Source organism: Streptopelia decaocto, assembly GCF_964273445.1.
Source record: "Streptopelia decaocto genome assembly, chromosome: 3".
NCBI classification, from domain to species: domain Eukaryota; kingdom Metazoa; phylum Chordata; class Aves; order Columbiformes; family Columbidae; genus Streptopelia; species Streptopelia decaocto.
The window spans coordinates 80,782,964-80,802,847 of record NC_138656.1 but is presented as its reverse complement, the minus strand read 5'-3'; the positions used below and the strand labels follow the sequence as shown (position 1 = coordinate 80,802,847).

The 19,884-nt window shown below is 36.0% G+C and overlaps 1 protein-coding gene across 4 annotated transcripts in view; it reads right to left on the bottom strand.

The window, feature by feature from the left end:
• EPHA7 (EPH receptor A7) overlaps nucleotides 1-19,884 on the bottom strand; it is a 160,277-nt gene that overhangs the window by 135,510 nt on the left and 4,883 nt on the right. For all 4 annotated transcript variants that reach the window (XM_082048458.1, XM_082048461.1, XM_082048459.1 and 1 more), the window contains exon 3: nucleotides 15,163-15,832. In XM_082048458.1, coding sequence (XP_081904584.1) covers nucleotides 15,163-15,832 — 670 coding nt within the window. The remainder of the gene's footprint in view (nucleotides 1-15,162; nucleotides 15,833-19,884) is intronic.

The window sequence follows — 19,884 nt, the reverse complement described above, 5'->3', positions numbered from 1 at the left end:
ATACACTGTTTACCTGGGGAGATTAACCCTTCACTGCCTCAATGTGTCTTTAAATGCAGAAAAAGAAGTTGCTGTAACATTGCTGTAATAAAATTGTAGTGCATTTGTCCTATGCATAGTTCACATATGATGAACTCATTTTTTCAATCAAACTATTTGAAATACACATCTCTAAATGCACAGAAATCAGTTTAGTGTTGTTACTGTGTATGTTTCTATTTCAGATCCTCAAGGGGCTTTTCAGTCAAGTTCAAAGCATACGTTTCATAAATAATAAGGCTTAAATAGTTAATAATGTAAACATCTGTGGAATTTCCAGTCTAAATTTGAGGCCACAAACTTAATAAAAATCACAAAAATACACTAGGTGCTTAAATAGATTAGAACATATCTATTGCATTGAATGAAAACAATCAGACGTCTTTTAACATTTGAATGACAGAATGACTGGAGAAAGGACACAAAGGAAACATAACAGAACTGTATAGAATGCTTTGGGTTGAACGAAAACAAAACTGATTCTCTTTTATCTTTAGTTTTTTAAACATCTGCTACTGGACATTGCTGGCAAAAGAGTGACGGATTTGACAAGCCACTTGTTTGATCCAATACAGCAATTCCTGTCTTTCTGCATACACCATGGAAACACTCAGCCTCCTATCATAATTTATATATTTTTCCAGATTCTGGGCTGCGCTGCGTGTGCTCTGTGCCAGACTGATTGTGCAAAGCCGCCCTTGAAGGCATTATAGCTAGCCAGAGGACTGGTCTCCCACCGAGGTGCAATCAACAGGATTATAATAACACTTGCTCTGCCTAACATAGGTTTATAGCCAGAAGCAAAAGAGCACAGATTAAACTCCCCTATTAAAACCCATGGCTCAAGTTATCTAGCACAGACTGGCACAACTCTCAGGACTAAGGATGATATAAAAATCATGCATATAAAAGCTGATGAAAAAAAATGGGCAGGGGGCACTAAAACTGATTTTTTACAGAGCTATGGGTTTTGTACTAAATATGATAGAGAAATTCTTTTATATATTAAGGCAGAAATGCTAAATACAGGGGAGGGCACAAAGGTGGGGCAAAAAAAAAAAAAATAAACCAAGCTGTTAGTCCAACCTATAAAGCTGAATCAAAGTATCAGCCACCAAAAAATACTTCTCTGCCATGACACAGTGTGGCAGGATGGATCAAATAATTTCAGTTTTCCAATAATGCTTGTAGTTATAATTGAGGAAGGTGATTGAGAGGAGTGGTGGGGTCATCAAGTAAAAAAGGCATTTTGTGGTGGGGGAGAGGGAAACTAGTCATTATCAAAAAGGAAGTTTACGTTAGTCATAAAAACAGTAGAAAAGAAAACTTGGTCATAATTCAGCCATAAAATGAAAAGTTGTACTGTGAAAAACATATGTGTGAAAGTAGCTGAAGTTATTTTTGAAAATACAGCAATATCTATATTTATTGGAATTGAATGTTTATTGCATATAGCCTACCACAATATAAAATAATGCAACTGTGTGACTGCATACCAAGACTCATGATGACTTTTTTTTTTACTTTTTTTTTTTTACACTACTGGTAGGGAATAGTGTCACAGTAATGAGGAAAACACATATTTTTCATATTTGTAGTAAGTCCTATTAAACGAACTGCTTTTAGCAAGTGCTGCACGACGGGGTCCTTGCTCTTTGTGTTTATAACAGATGGTTATGACATGGGGCCGATTCCTGTTTTTCTTAGTCTCATAAATAGTCCAAAAGGACTTTTTTTTTTGTTTTGTTTTTAATAAAGCAACCAAGATTTTACGCAAGGGAAAACAAGCAGCTTTGCAACAAAAACATTTGTGGTCCTCTTTTCCACTGAGTAACAGGAGGGAGCTCTGCCTCTTCAGCACGTCCTGCCAGCCCCAAAGGCAGTGTTAAGGAACTCCAACTGCAGGTGCTTGGAAGGAAAAGTGAGAGGGAGAACTGGCATGTAAGTATGAAATGATGACAGCTCTCAACAGATTTCCCCAATATGTTTCAGAAACCACTATCAGGGATGGAGATTGGCAAGGGATCCCCAGCAGCACACTACTTCCATCTGGACTGGGTGGAACTCTGGTGTCTCCCAAAGCAGATAGCTACAGGGATTTTTAAAGAGGACAAGACAGATCCATTTGTTAACCTACAGAGATGTGTAATATAGTTCAGGTTTTTTTAACCCATGGTTCTAGTCAGAAAATATTCTCCTTTATTCTCCTTTTTTTATCACCTTAATGAATAGCCTTCCATCTCTTTTAGTTAACAAATCCAAGTCAACCATGATAGCATATTCTTAAAATTAAAATGAATAAAAATTATGAGAAATAAGTATCCGTGAAGCAGTTGCTTATCATACACTGAAGATGAACAGCCTGTTCACCTATACAGGAAACTATCACCTCTCTGTATTTGCTATACTGTCAATAAACTACCATTCTACGTTTCTTTAGCTAACTGCCACCACTGTTGTATGATCAGGTGCCCACCACAACAAGCAGGAGGATCTGAGCAACTGTTTCCATGGTGCATAGGCTACCCAGCCTAGGGCAATGTAATTTGTATGTAACACACAAAGGGCTTGTAATAGCCTCCTTGAAAAGGAGGTGTGAGGTTGCCACAAGTTCAGTCTTCATTTCACTGAGTATAAATACACTACTGACTCAGGGAACTGGAGACAACTGGTATGACCACAGATATTTAAAAGTCACTTCTGAAGAATACTGTAGAGATTGCAAGATTGAAAAGTCTCTTCCATATCTGCATTTCAGTGTAATACAAATTAGGGTTTCAGAATTTTCTTCCTCCTAAAGAAGAAATTACATTAGTATATATCCATTAGGTATGTATAGCGTCTTATAAAGCAATACCCAAAAATATTGTTTCAACCTGAATGCTTAAGCACCTTAGCTACTCATAGCTAGAAACAGCATGATGGCACTGCCCGTATTTCCCAGACCAAACTAGACTCTTCTTCACTGATGACCATGGTGCTAGAAATCTAAGGTTTAACTTACAAATCAAGTGAAACTAGGATACATGGAAGGATATCCTCCTTTTAGATAGAAAAACAGACTAAGCAAAAGATCTTTTTGTGTATGTCAAGCGATCTGTAATGTTTTTCTGTGTCCAGATGACCTGAGCATCCTGTTTGTCCGTAGTCCCAGAATACGTCCATCAATCAATGTCAACATTCTTCCAAGCTCCACTTTGACTGGCAACTGACAGTTATCTCATGAATGTTAATTAATAATGAATACCCTTGTCACCACTTAAATACACAAAATGTCTTTAAAAGACAGAATTTTAAAAATGGGGTTTGTTCTGTGAGAACAGGGATTGTATTTTCATTTAGTCCTTGTATTAAGAAGACAAATAAAATTCCTCATGTAAAGATTGCACATCATTTGCACTATCAACCTGTGCTTTATTTTTCTGAAAAACATTCATCTCTACTTGTGTCATGAAATTTTGAATCTTATGTTCTGGACACATTATTTTTACAACAGTAATACACAATACAGTGACTGTGTAGCTCTACGTATGACAGAAAATCTTTAAGACAGAATATCAAAAGTAGGAATATAATTGTCTCCTCCTCTGTCACATTCACCCAGGAAAAAGAAAAAGTGTGATTTTAAAAGATGTTATTTGTCTCCTTTGTTTATTGGCATTATTCACTAGCAATTCCACTGACTTTTTTCAATAATAGGCCAAACAGAGACTTATTTCAACTAACAAGCTAAAGCAGACAAAAAAGCATACACTTCATAAACACAAATAATTCCCCCTTTAAATCAGAAAATTAAGTAATATACAAGTAACAATAAGTGAAAGTGTACAAAAGACATGGTCACGGATCACAGATTGAGTATTCTATTCAAGATGCACTGGGAGACATGATTTTCAGCCCTGTTTATGATTTTAAGCACATGATAGTTTCACACTTCCCAGCAGAAGGCTGCAGATTAAATCTGGCTGAGAATTCCATAGGTGAGATAATTAGGTGACGATGTGGAGCCTTGGGATTTGCTAACAGTTAAAACAATGTCTGTTTCCCTTAGGAATCATTTGGGTGGACTTTATCGGTACTATTTTTTTTCTACTTAGTGTCAATAAAACTGCTTACATTTTGAAAGTTGCCCATTTGTCTCTGTAAACATATTGTCATTACGCTATCAGGACAAACAATATCATGATTATAATATACTCAAGAAAAGAAATAATGAATGTTAATTTTTATTAAAGAGCTACTGGTACAGAACAAAACTTCAAAAAAAATTAGACAAAAATGAAAATGGAGAGTTATCTAATTTATTTACTGTTCAAATAAACTGATCAAGAAAAAATATGTTGACATTTTGAAACATGAGAAATCAAACATCTGAGATTCAATGTTTGATTTCAGCTAAGAGACTCTATCATGGGCCTGATCCACCACAACAAGTAGGAATACCTTCTCTTCAATAGGATTCCAATCACATTCCAAAATTATCTCTATGCAGCAATTAAAAATGAAATACCAAATATGACCTTAAAAAAAAAAGTTTTGTGCAATCTTTTGCTGCCTAATTAGATTTTCTTATTTGATATTTTAAGACTTCAAACGACACCATATGGTCTAATGGAAACAAGAAAAAAAATCAGCACATCTCCATTTGCTTTGACATACAAACAAGTCCCCCTTATATACAAATGAAAAATCAATAGAATGTTTTCTCCAGTTCTCTTATTCACCTCAAAAATATATACATATATATATATAGTGCAAATTTCTTGATCAAGACAAAAATATGTTAACATTCTGAAAAATGAGACCTCAAGCATCCAAGATTAAATGATTTATATCTTTATATATATAATGTGTGTGTGTGTGTGTGTGTGTTTTATATATTAAATATATATATATAAGAAAGCTCAGAACTTAAGAGACTGGAACGCATCACTCCATATGAATGGCTCTAACTGCTAGGCTGTATGAGCAAGTTTCAGCAGGGGCTAATAAAACCTTCTAACAGTAACCGCATGTCGGTTAATAGAAATGCCCTATTTGAAGCAAGAGATCCGAGTTCAAATTCTCCTCAGCAAGAAAAATAATTTACCTAAATCTGAGAAACCTGAGGTGAATGAAATAATGTAAATATGATCAGTGATCACAGCCACATGTTGCCCACTCAGACCATGTTCCACAGAACAATTTTTGAATGTGTAACTTGCTCCAGCCTCCTCAGTTCTGAACCATTTGGCACACAAACTGCCAAACTTTTAGGAATACAATAAATTTTGCTTATAGAATTTCAATTGCCAACATTCTTCAAGCATTTTCATAGTAACTAAGCAAGAGCTCAAAGATTTTAAACTACAGATTTAATGAGATTCTCAACATCAGCTATGTCCCTCTGTGGACACAAATGGATTCATTCAAATAGAAATCACGTTGACATTCATGAAATGTACAATTTGTTCTCAAAATATGGCCATACAATAGTTTAGTGTAAAAAAAAAAAAGGTACATTCAGGAAGTAGGAAGTTCAAAGAATACTATGTTTACTACTCATAAATGAAAATTATCTAGTAAACTGGGAAACTGAGGGATTTGGAGGGCTGGAGGCCACAGGCAGTACTAATTCTTCAGGTGGAGTGGATCAGGTAATTAACCCAAGCTCTAGACAACTCTTGATGGTCTACCAGAACTGGATGGAGAACTCTGACATCCTGCCCCAAGGATTAGACTTCTATAGAGAAATATGTACATATAAACTATACCGTAAGACTAGAACAAAAGCATATACATGGTCATTTGAGAAAAATAAGCTTTTTCAGGCATCAGTGGACACTTACAGTTCAGTCACATCATAAGGACATATCCAGTAAGGTGAAGGGAACGTACAGCAGGTCACATGTATACGGCTACAAGAGGTAACCATATTAGTCACCCAACAGGAGATCTCTAAGTACCGCTTTCAAGGGCCACCCTAGTTCGATCCACTGTGTTCAATCTACTGGAGAAATGAACACCAGACATCTAGGCTGGGTGATATTCCACATTCACTAAATGTAAGGAAAGAATAATAAGAAATTATAGCCACTAATTTTGCTGGAGATTATACATCTCATGTACAATCAGTGGAATTTTTGAGTCCTTTTCAGCTCCTCTGTGCACATTTATACCAACACAATACCTGCAATTCAGAAAAGTACATCTAATCAAACATGCATTTAAATATTTCATCAGCATAAAAGTTTTAGGTTTATGTATACGCTTACAGTTACTTAAAACTTTAGCACTTTCCGCAGTAGAAAAATATTAACACATGATGTTATCTCATCGAGTTGACGGGTTTCTTGCCATTAAGGTATAGGGATTATGCCTCAGCCCATATTCCTACAGAGAGTTTTATGTTAAGCATTACTTCCTTAAATAGTTATAACTTGTTTACTGAGAAGAGCCCTATTTTTTTTACACTTTCTACAGCATGTTTATTTATGGTAAAACATACTATCAGAATTTTTTTTTTTCAAAATGAAAAATTCAGTAGCCAACAGCAAGCCAGGGCTCTAGGCTTGCACCAGTTTCTCAAAATGGAACCCTTAAGTTATTTCGCAAGTATAGCAAGAAATACTCTTTGCAGTTATGCATATTAAATACATTGCAAAACAATAGCAGTAATTATATTTCTTAAACATGTACTTCCTTTTCATCCATCAATCACACACATTTGAGGTATGTCAGGTGTCAGAAAATACTAACAATTAGTTAGACTTTTATTAGAAAAATGCTTGATATCATTATTGCAGGAGAACCATGTCTTGCCAAGAGTCACATGTAAATAATCCAAACCACAAAAATGAAGAAGTTGAAGTATCAATTTACCTTGAGTAAAAAACCCTCATGTTTCTTACAGATGTGAGCAACTTTATCCTCCTTAGGATAGGCAGCAGGGCCACCCAGATGAATAAAGTTATACGGGTACATGCATTGACAGGATCAAGACTCAAGAAGTATAATAACTGAACCTATTACTTATGCCACACAAGTTTTATACTTGGTTGCCTTTACTACTCTGAATTAAAAAGTAGTTTAATATTAAGCACTGTTCCCAAAAATGCACATAGCTTTTAAGAAACACTTTTTTTCTATGAGGAAAATCTCTTCTTAATGGAGAAAAAAAAAAAAAAAAAGACGTGGAAAAAAGCATTAAATACTGAACAGTCACTCTCCAGTATGTTGGCATGTGGTGTTTATTAGAGAGACTTGATGAAGTCAGAAACAGTCATTAATGGAAAAGTGCACAAGAATATTACTTAACCAGATACACCAGACATACTGCTGATATATCTGAGAACAAGAAATGAAATACGAGATTCTCACAGAAAATAAAGTTTCTTCTGTGAACTATTAACGAGGATACTATTCACTTTCACATATAACATTTATTTTTCATTCATGTTAGGGGCAAGAGAACTCACTGTGACAGATACAGGCAACAAAGATTAGGAAGTACACAGGGATAAAAGCTTTTCTTAGTGAGGAGAAGTCGGTCCATAAAAATGTCTTAAATATATTTGCTATTGCTGCTGTTTTCTCAATAATGCAAGGCTACAGAAGAAATTAGATACATCATCCTGTAAAGAGAGGTTACTTTTTATGAAATTTAAGAGGGGTAATGCTGAATTAAACAGCGAACCTGCCTTTTTTTTTTTCCCTGCTTGATGGCACAACGTTCTGTGAAGTCTTACAGTAGAAAACATCTACATATTTTTCCTGTTGTGTGAACTATGTTTGGCTTTTAATAAGCTCCCTGAACATACTTTTCTAAGTATTTTAATGAAATCTCATATAAATTGTTTTATTCTTAACTTGGTTCCAGTCTTAAATTTTTATTAACAAAGTAGTATGTGTACACATCAAGTATACTTCAAAAGATCCACCTTGTCTTTGCAGATATTAATTTGAAATTGTTTTACACATTTTCAATTTTAAAAGTGTTAATCCACAAGCTGTGTACAGCTCATTGTTTTTAATAGCTAAATTAGTACTGCAAGCAGAGCTTGCACAGTACAGGAAAAATACTGAGATTCAACGCTGAGAAGTCAAAGAGCAACAATTATTTTTTTTACCTAGTAGTTCAAGTGGTAATAAGCCTGATACTAACTGAAAACCCACATAAAGAGAGAACTATCTCCACAGTTTCCCAAGTAAAAACAGAAAGATATTCTTAAAGTTTTAACACTGCTTAATATAAATGAACTGTTGGGAGGACGGGGGAAAAATATTTTCATAACAGAGGAAGTTTGGGATGCAGCAAAATTCAAAAGTTAATCTAGTTAAGCAAACATTTTGCTATAATGATTTTTATTTTCTTTCAACTTCAGTACCAAATATGGATTTCTCTCTATGGTTGTCCCACTTCTTGAGTGAGAATCTCCGCTTCACTCTTTTGCTTAAAGCAGAGAACAATTTATACTTTGAACTGCAGTTCGCTTGAACAACTTTGAATAGCATTTCACTATCCATGTAATAGATGTCTTACAAATACATAAAATAGATTAGTTAAACACTTATTAACATGTTCCTCTTTTCTGTGATCAGTTCTTTCATTAAATGATCTCTACTTTCAGTTTCTCTGCAACCTACTAACTCTCCTTCTTTTCACTTCCTAGAACCTTGTTTACTGGCTGGGCAGGTCAGGTTGGGGAAGACATGGGGCATGTTTTCTCTTTTGTTTTTTCTTATAAAGCTAGCAGCTGTATTTGATGGAAGGTATGTACCTTTTATATTCCCCTAAGAAGGATTATATCTGTCACTTCTCTCATTTGTACTCAAAAACAAAATAATATTTAAATTTATAATATCTAAATGTATTTTTAGTGGCTTAATTATCAGAGGATAACAGAAATCCTGGATCAAAAAACCACCAAACAACCAAAACAAAACAAGCAAAAAAAAAAATTCCCAGTAATCCAGTCACTTTTTCATCTAGGAAATTCTTTTGTACTTAGAGAGTGACAACAAAGCTCTTACGTACCTATTGCACCTTTCACAAGAGATTTCTGGGCAGAAAACTTTGTTTCAGAAGCAAGATGTATGGTTTTAGGCAACAGACTCGAAACAATTAGATTCCGTTTCTAAATACCAACTAAAGCTCCATTTAGAACAAACAGAAGATAGACTTTATGGCTAAGGAGTTAACAGCCCAGCTGTTGAGCAGCCGTAGCTAATTCAGCAGTGGCATCCCAGATGCGTAAAAAGACAGCTTTAGTGCTTCCTCTGTAACTGAAGGAGAAATTACTAAGATTTTGTTAGATTTCATTGCTGGCTTTGTTTTGATTTCAAAATTTATGCACAGCACTGAAACTGACAAAAAAAATGCAGCAAATTCAGTTTTTAAAACAATGATATTCAGCAAACCTTTGGCAAAATACAAAAAAATAAAATTAATTCCTGGAGACCACAGAATCTGACAAAAGGAATGGGGTGCAGGGTGGGGATGAAGAAAGGCTGGAGAAGGGATAGAGCTCTACATGCAACTACATTATCCAATAATTTTGCTTCTAGGATCTGGGCTTTTTATTGCCCACCTGCATGTGCTATTTCATTCCTGTCAGCTCTTCAGGAGCAAAACAACTAGTTCGTTGGAAACTAAACCCATCAGTAGCTCTGCAGCTAGTTAATTTCAGGGATCACTCTGATGGCATTATGGATGAGAATGAGCCATTTTTGACTGCCTCCACCACTTGATCATTTCAACTTAATATTGCCTTACTTCTCATACATATCTTTATGTCACACTTGAGAGAGGATGCTGTATCACCAAAACTATGATGGTCTATAACCATACTAACCTAACTTAGACATTTCAGGAAAATGAACACTTTTTAGTGTGTCTAAGAGCCAGAAGGAAAACCAGGGGAGACTGGAAACAAATGCTATGAAGCATGAAGGCAACAGTTTCTTCAGGTGACAGCTAGGCCTGACCACTAAGAACACAAGCCATCTTGTATCATTTCATTTGGAAACCACTCTTCAAAGAGGATGCATTTAACAGCAGACATAGCTCCTCTCCCCTTCTCTCTGTTGACACATCCAAAAGGCTGAAGGGCATGTACAAAGTAGGTCAAAGAAACCCCAAATGACTTATGGAGACTGACAAATTTGTGAAAATCTTTCTCTTTATGAACACTAGACTGTTCTGAAGGAAAATAAAAGAAATATATATATATATAAATATTACCACATGTCTCTGACAAGAAGGGCAGTCAGAAGACTTCAGGGTGAAAGAAAGCAAAGACATTCAACTTTCTAGAAATTCCAAAGGGGGCTAGAAGCAGAAATCACCGCTCTGCATTTTAATAGTAGAAACACCTTCAGTATTCTTGACCACCTAGCTAGAAAGTCTTAGTTTCACCTTAAAAGTATTTGGTATATTTTTGAAACCTGCTAGGATCCTTTGGAAAGATACTTACATGGTTTGTTTTTTTAAATCCAATAGTTCCTATGCAGCTGTATCTGAGACCTGATATCAGACCAACCTTTCTTCAAAATGGGATAAAAAAATTATTTAATGTGTTACATGATGAAAAGGGAAGGAGGTAGACACTTTCCTGTTAAACTTCCACTGGCTCCAGAGAAAATAACAAGACTCAGAGATACTCTCATTTTCTGCTCTGGTTCAATTTGCTGAGAATAATTACATTCTCTTCCCTAGAGTAATTTTGAAGGCAAATGAAAGAAAGGTAACTTTTCTTCAAAAAGGAAACCTTTAAAGTCTTGATGATATAAATGCCATTGAGAAAGTTTTCTATCATTTTGCCCCTTCTCCACAAAGCAAAATATTTCAAGTTGAAAATGCAGCACCATCAATACACTCAAGCTTCAGGTCACCCACAGCTTTTGGAACATACTGTCTGCGCTAAACTCTACACCCAATTCACAATATGCACAAGTTGGGCTTCTTAGAAGCACAGTAACGTATTTTTAACAACAACTTATTCACATTCACCTCTTCATTCATTGCCCTCTAGCAGTAAACTTGTGACACAAGAGCTCCTAAAGTGGTGTAATAAAAAAAAAAAAAAAAAAAAAAAAAAGAAAAGACACCCCTAAAAAAACACAACCACACAAAAGTTACCACAATATGCCAAGCATAGGGCAAATTTAGTTTCTGGATGCATTGTCAAGTAATATTTCACAAATTCAAGGGATAAAGGTTCGTCCCAAGAAGAAAAAAAAAAAAAAAAAAAGAAGGAACAGATGCAGCTTGCAGTCTGGCACAGTGTACAGCACATGACAAAGTTCGGAAAGAAAAGTCTGTAGCTCTCTTTTTACCTCACCAAGACAAAATGTACAAATAGCTATAATCCCCTCCCCATTTTGGGGCCAATAAAACAACTGTTAACGCATATGGTATTATAAAATGTTTAACAGTAAAATGCACCCATTTGGCTTTCCTGACAAATCTGAATTTTTTGACTTAGTGCCAAATCATCTATGTAATTTCTCAGTTCAGTCATGTTAAGAGATGCTTCCTACCTTCTGAAATATCACCCTACTACTCCGATTGAATAAATTTAATTCTCTCCCTCCCCATCTCCAACTAACATGAAACAGATGGAAAATACATTACACTAGAAGTTCTCAAAGAATTATTTTCTCCTTCAAATACCAATTACTGATCGCAGTGCAGTTCTCACATGCGCAACATATTGACTGGACTCCACTGTGAGAAAAATATTGAAGTTAGACCTATTGGGAGTCCACTACAGTTAGTGAGAAATTTACTGGGGTTTTGTGGTTGGGTTTTTTCTTTGCCAGAACAGATGCAATATGCGATGTCGGAAGAACCAAATATTTGTAAGTACCTTTCTGGTGCCTTTACTAGGTACATTTCCATACAATCCTTTAAAATGTACGACTTACACACCTGAGCGCAGTGCCACACACCAGCAGATATAAAATCAACATTGAGGATATTGTGCCCTTGCACGTAAGCAAAAGAATCTGCAATTCAAAGTTCAGAGGCTTATCTTGTTTTCTCATGTTTGTTTCACCCAGCTTTAAGATTTTTTTTCTTTAAATGACGATTGTGAGCTCTCTGGAATTTGGCTCTCTTATGTATGTGTGTTATCACAATAGATCACTGAGGTGTCACGGATTCTTTGGCACCCCTGTAGTGAGAAGTAATCAATGTACAACCAAAACCAAGATTAATTCAGCTTGAAAGATCAAGCGCTGAAGACAAAACACATAGGAGCTGAGTTTCCAGGTTATGTGTTTCACCGCTCATGATTGTTTTCTTCCTTATCCTTCCCAGCATTACCAGTTACTTACATTCACAAAACAACAACAACAACAAATCTTCTGGCAACATACCCAGTGCAGAGTTGTGTATAAATCAAAATTCAATTGTTTTAGTATCTGAACTCAATAAATTTAACACTCAGGAGAAGAGCTGTATGCAAAAGGAACACATTTTTCAATCACAGTCAGACAATCAAGCTAGTGTAACACGAATGAAAATCCCCACTGAGTCACAGGCTGAAGAGCTATTTGGAACTACAATGTGGCCATCTACTCCTACCTTTGCTGCAACACAGCCAGATAAGGTATTATTCTGTATCTTTAAAAGACCTTCCTATTGTGTTAAGTTAATTCAGCTGAGCTTTAGCAAGTGTGAGAGAGGAATCACAGACTTCTGCCCATCCTGTCAGAGCACAATGCTTTCTGCCATGAGTAGTCCCAAAGAAGTCACACAGCATGCCAGGTACAAAGTATTTCCAGAAGTGAGCCCTCAGACAGGGCTATAAAAGCTCTGGGTTAAGAAAGCACACGCCAACTTGCTTCTGCTTGATCTGTTACACAGCTTGACAGTAACAGATAGCCGGTTGCATTAGTGTCAATGTTCAGATAAGTTTCTCTCAATATCTGTCACAAAAAACAGACGCGGTATCAGTGTGCCAGCTGTATTATCGGTCACTACATAGTTGATCATACTTAATAACATCCTCAAGCATAGACACGGCTAACAAGTATCACAGACAGCAATTACTATTGTGCGCCAGTCACCCAGATCGTTCTGACTCGGAGCTGCCAGCAACGCGCATTCGGCGAGTGCCTGCCTCCCACCTTTTCCCTCACAAATACATTAACTTGCCTCAATATGGAACCAGAGTTTGTTTTGAAACTCTTAACAGGATCACTGAAAGAAAAGAAGAAAAATACTATAAATGATCCTTTGGACTGCTTCCAGAGTAGCATTTTCTCCTAGTGATTGCTTTGGAAGCAAGCCAAAAATGGGAAGTGTTCTTGCAAATGAGCACGCTACTATACTCAAGTACAAGTTATCATTTAATTCTTTTGTCAACATCAGTGCGGTTAGAAATTAAGAAGCCTGTTTAATAAACAGGTAGCTTGAATTCCAGTCACCAAACACCAATTTCTTCTCTATCTATCCCCCCCATGCTCACGCAGCTCCTGTCCCTCACCCACTTCCCAACACACACTGTTTTCTTTTTTGGATACTTTCTCTCCTTTATTGAAACAGAAATAAAATTAATGTATTAATTACATCAACCATGACTAAGTCTGTAATCAAGAGCAAGTTAACTAAGAAAAGGAAAAAAGTGACTCAGAAAAAAAAACATTAAAAAAACCTCAAAACAGGCTTCTACGGGACACAGTGCTTAATATTTTTAACAGGGCTTTAATACAGTCTGCTGAAGGGTTTCGTGGGGGCAGTTTTTCATATTACAGTTACTCCTAATGAGATCAGCCTCCGCAGTATATGAGCCCTGATCTCTCCCCAACAGAACAATGAAAGATTTATGCAGGGCTACAAAGGCCTGATCAACTCCACCCACTTCACCTTGTATCAAATTCCCTCATAAAAACTCCCAAAGAACACAATCATGGGGTGTTTTGTGCGTGTGTGGTTTTTTCCTTTCTTTTTGTTTTTTTTTTTTTTAACCTGAGGATAAATTATTAATAATGAAATACATTTATTTTTGTTTTAGGCTGCTCATAATCCTCTGTAAATGATTTTTAAGTCCTCACACAGACATCTCAGATTCAGTGACTGCTGCCAGCTTTCTTTTTGAGACTCTGTAGGTTTCTCCTCTTCACAGATTTCTGGTTGTTTTGGGAGTTTATTTGTTGTTTGTTTGGTGGTGTTTTGCTTGTTTGTTTGGTTTTTTCCCCCCAGTTTTTGACTTACAGCATTTCTCACCAACAAATGTCTGCACATCTTACAATGAAGATATGGTAATATATAACTTTTGTCATCTTATGATAAAAATGGTAGACCTTGTGTTAAATGTGCATGAAAATACGCATCTTCAAACAAACTGCCTATTCTCTTGATTTTACTGTAAGCAAAGACAATGAAATATGCTCTCTTACTCTAAGCAGAAGCATCTTGCACATGTAGCTGCAGTGACAGCAATACTGAGGTATTATTTTAAGAACATGAGTAACTGAATCAGTTTGAATTAGAAAGAACAACTCAGTAGTCTCTGATTTGCTAGTATTTTTGGGAAGCCAAAAGTTCAGAGTTAGTTTTATGTAAAAATAAATTGTAGAAAGGAAAACATTCTTTACTCTGGAAACTTGATATTGTTTGAAAAATCTAAAATGATAATCTTTTGTCTGAATTTATACACACTTACAAACCTCAAACTCAGTTTTTATTGTGTATTTTTCCCATTACTAACCACGCCTTTTTCTTCTTCAGTTTTAGTTTCCTTATAATCCTGTCACAGATCACGTGAAAGAAAAAATTGTTTAACTACTCATATCCAAGATTATTAATAGAATGTTCTGTGGTAGGTATGACTTGCTCAGCAAGAATTACAAGGAACATAACGTTAACCAGTTTAAAATGTTAATCCTGAATCTATATTTATAGTTCATACAACTTTAAACTTTCTTGTTTAAATTTTAAAATGCAGAATGCAACTGCTGATCTCCCTATCAAGAAAAGCTGACTGCTTTGGATTAGCCAGTGTGCAATTTACAGATTGAGGATCCAAAAATTTTTAAAGCAGACTGATGATGTATTTATCTTGAAAAAAAATTAAAAATAAGCTGATAGAACATGACCTATAATGTACAATTAGAACAAGTTGAACATTTACTTACGTTCACACGTGTCTCCTTTTTGCTGGTATCCCGCTTTGCAGATACATTTTCCAATAGGCACTAACCATTCTCCTTCTGCGCTGCAGTGCATCTTCGGCGAGTTCTCCGCCTCCTCTTCTGCACTGCTGACACAAGTTCCTCGCACTTCAACTAAGGAGGAAAACTCTGAGCCAGTCACTGTGTCAGGAAAAATAGCTAAGTTCTCAATGATGGACCAGCACTTCTTGTAGTAGACTTTGACAGAGACCAAAGCAATGCAGGCCCCTACATCCTGAAATGCAAGATAGAATCCTTTTTTGGACAAAGGTCCAATTTCTCTGACCTCTGTGTTAAGTTTCATTTTTCTCTCCCCAAGATCACCCTGGGTAAAACTTTCATCTGCTGCAATAGTGTCTATTTTTACATATTGGTTTTCTCGGATATTCCTGCCAGTGTCGTAGTCTGTTTCATAATAATACAAGTTAAAAGTTTCTTTACAAGTCCCCAGAACTCCAGGAAGACTGTTACAATCCCTCAGAGTGAATTTCAGTTCTACAAAAATCCTTTGTGCATTGCTTTTTGCAATCCAGTTAGTCCGCAGCCAGTTGTTTTGGTTTGATTCCATCACCTGGCATACCTGGTATGTTCGTATAGGAGTGTAGTTTTCATCCAGTCCACTAATTTCTTCCCACTAAAATAATAACAAACAGTTAGTAATACAAAACAAGTATGCCACCAGATGTAACTATTGAGTATTTTAAAAGGCTTCACACAAGTCTCCTCATTTTTTACAATATGGCTTCATAAAAGTAAGTTATTGTTAAAATACTCCTAAGGACCCAAATGAAGAAAATACATATTAACACAGCTGCAGGCTCTCTCTCCCTCCACATCTTTCCCACATATAAATAACTGCTAAAAATTATTTCCATATCACTGGCACAGTTGTAAAAGGGAAGCTTCAGAGAAGGCTGTCCCACGTACCAAGTTCCAATTACACACCGGGCTCTCCCACATTTTATTAAGGTCATGACAGTTTTGGGTAAGCAAAGACCAAAAAGAGGGAGGCGGCTTCACTTCCAGAGAAACCTAAAATCAGTGAAGTCTTCAAAACTGAAATTGCCTAGTGTTACAGTACGTAAAACTTGTGTACATAAAACTTCCAGTTAAACTTTCAGTTGTAAAGAAAGCATAGGACTGGGTCCTGAAACTTGTGAGTCATACAGTTTTAACTCCTGTATGATGAACGTGGCATAGAGAGAGAGGGCAAAAGAAAAGAGACAACATTAAAAATGTGAAAGCAAGAAAATATTTTGGATATTCCCTTTTTTTCAGTCTACCTTCCGTTCTACTTACAAACCAAAGAAGGTAAGCAGGAGCTCCTCACTCCACATTTTGTTCAGTGGCTGCATCCATGTTAAAAGGAGTGAACTTCATTTAGTTAGGAGTTCAAATGAACCATGAGATTACATACATAACTAAGAAAAACCCACAAGACTGAAAGTTCACTAGTTCAAAGCCTGGGTTTTGTTGTTGTTCCCTCTTCAGGATACCAACTATTAAACAAACTGGTAAACATGTAACAATCTCAAAGTCTTCAACAGCCTTTGGTGGCATGGGAGTTTGCATCTCTGCCAACAGCAAACCTTCAACAAAAATCAACCAGGTGGATCTGCCCAGGTGCAACTAACACAATACCTGTCTCTCAGCTTTTTCCACTTTTCTTATAACGTTTTATTCACTACAGAAACCACAGCTATAATAAATTAGAGGGGTTTTTATTGTGCTATCCTCACCTGATGATACAGGCAACCATGACTTCTCCATATGGCACTTAGCCCTCTGGCCCTGTGTCAATAATGCACTTAAGCTCACGCTTAAGATCAATAACAGTACTTACAAGCTTAATAGTAAGCGTGTGCTTAAGTGCTTTGTGGGACTAGCATGCTCTGCACCTCTGCAGGATGAAGCACTCACTGACATTCCTTATATCAGCAACCAAGCATGGAAGGTATTGGTTTCCCAGCCTAGGGGCCATGCAATGTACAGTACTTTGCAAGCCCATTCAACAGCAAATGAGATCATTTTAATGTTGATCTACTGCTCCAAGAAAAAGCAGATGTGGCTGAACTGATGCTGGAAGTTATCACCACAAAATATATCATGGCTGCAGATGTTGAAATGCACAGAAGTTGTAAATATCAAAGCACATTTCAAAGACCCACAGTTAATATAGATGTGGTATGTATGGTATTATATTTGCATATGGTAGTAAATGATTGAAATATATTTTTAAATGCTCATGGAGTTAACTGAACTGATTGTATATGGAACTGTGTTAATCTCAGAACAGAAGAAAGTCTATCTTCATAATAGATTTATTAGATCTGAATGAGTAAGATCCCTCACCCCTCCAAAGAATTAGTACCAAGAAGGAAAAGAAAAAAGGGACCCTGGACTGAGGTTTTTGTCTCTGCCATATTGAAATTTAAAAAAAAAAAAAAAAAAAAAAGCTACGATTTTACTGGTTTTTATTTTCTGTTTCACATCAGGCACTGTTGCGGTTTTGGTTCTGGTTTTTTGTTTGTTCTTTCTGAGTTCATTTGTTTTTTTGTTAGTTTTATTTTTATGTCGTGTAAGCAGTCAGTCCTCCCTCAAAACAACAGGCTAGATTCTGCAACGAGATATTTCAGTTCAACGACGTATCGTATCTTTGAAATGAAAGTAACTCTAACACCATGCACAACAGAATCTGACTTCTCACATTTTAATGTGGTCTGCTCCATCAAAACCAATCTCCAAACCCCCACATCCCCCCCCCCCAAAAAAAGAAATCATACTACAACACAAATGAGCCTTCTTGGAGTCAAAAGCCCATTACATGAGCCTAGCTACTATGAGAGAGATTGTTATGCTATAGTCAAGGACTACAATACGAAACACTAAATTCAGATAAGAAATCCTGCTTTACCTTATCCCTAGCATTAAACACCGAAGTCTACCTTTCCATATTTTGCCAAAGCTATGAAGTATGATTTTTCCTAAAAAATTAAGGAAATATGACTTATGATTCAATTATGTAACCACAAAGCTATTTTTTCAAGTACTCCATTGAAGGTGTACCTGTTTCTCTGCAGAAAAACAAAACAAAACAAACACCAGTACTACAAGATGTTTTCACCTAGCAATCTGAGGTCATATTTCATTAATGTCTCTTTAAAATGATCAATTCCATAACAGCTTTTACAGAAAGAAAATTCTACTTTTCTTTGTCCTGCAGCAACATTTGGTGGTAGACATGTAATTCCATTTGAATGTGTCCTGTTCTATTGGTTTCAATATATGGTATTTTAACTTCTTGGTTATTTTAACAATATTTGAGATCATTGTTAGATGTAACATTTGCAGTTGAATGAGGCATTTAATGAGTGTCTGGCTGATATATTCCATACTGTGATAATGCAGTAGTTTGTCTTAAGAAGATTTTCTGTGTTTATTCCCATGAAGTCTTTATTGCCCAGCAGAAAATTCAGTAAGTAAAATCAGAAAAACATTTATTTTCAAAATTATACTATTAAAATGTTACTTTTATGTTAATTTGCAGGCAACTATTCCTGAATATTTTTGTGCATAGGAACCAAGCTATTAGTTTTGATTTACTTTTAATTCCTGATTGAATTGGCTTCTACTTCTGAAAGTCGCCTTTTACTGCTTGTTGAATTTGACTCTACTTTCATCTTTCTGTACGCTGACATGTGTAACATGTGTTGACATGTCTTTCATTATCTACAGGTTAGCCTAATATAATTGCCACCAAGCTAATCTTTCAAATACCTCCGGTAAAGGCTTCAATCAGTGTAAAACACTAATGCCGAAGTTATTAGCCATCATACATGTTGAGCTCGCATTTTATTTTTTGTGAAGTCCTTAGATTCGTTTCCAGTTTATGCTTGCATTGATTTTACAATCTTGCTTTTAAAGAAAGACACTTTCATATTTTCATTCTTCTTATTTAAAGGATTTGTTACACTTTTCTATCCCCACTCACACTCCATGGTCTTCTGGCTCCAGATTTCTTAATGCACTGAAGATTAAGGGCCTGATCCCCCAAGTTGTTCATGCAAGGAACTGCAATGGATTCTGCAAGACTGCTTACAAGAGTAAGAACTGTCCGTATAATTTATGATTTGTCAGGCTGAGCTAAGGTAGGACTGAGCTAAGGTAGGACAATACACCCTTTATATCTTTCTGAAAGTGTTTTATCTCAAGGCTTGGGGAAGAAGGGTTTTTATGCCACTTTTAATTCAGTCTGAAAGGAACATTTCTCAACTTTACGTATATAATAAATAAGACAATAACACCGAAGTTTCTAAATTCCTTATTATTTATAATTATGTACTTTACAATAGCGCATTTCAAGGAGCGCCATGAGATTAATTTGTAAGCAAGCTGGAGGTGGCCTTAACCACATAATTCGTGCCTAGTTACAGATATCACACTCCTCGAGAGTTGGGGATGTTTCAAGTTTGGAATGTCATTTCAAACACATCTGCAGTATAAATGTTTTTATTTTAGAGCACTTCAATCTGTGCTATTCAATTACAAAGAAAACATCGTAAACAAATTTATGATCACCCATTATACCAAAAATGAAAAACATATTTTTAGAAAGTTTCCACAGAGAAGTTAATTCTGCTGTTTCTAAAGGAAGAAGGAAAAAGTGATTTAAAATACTGTGTTATA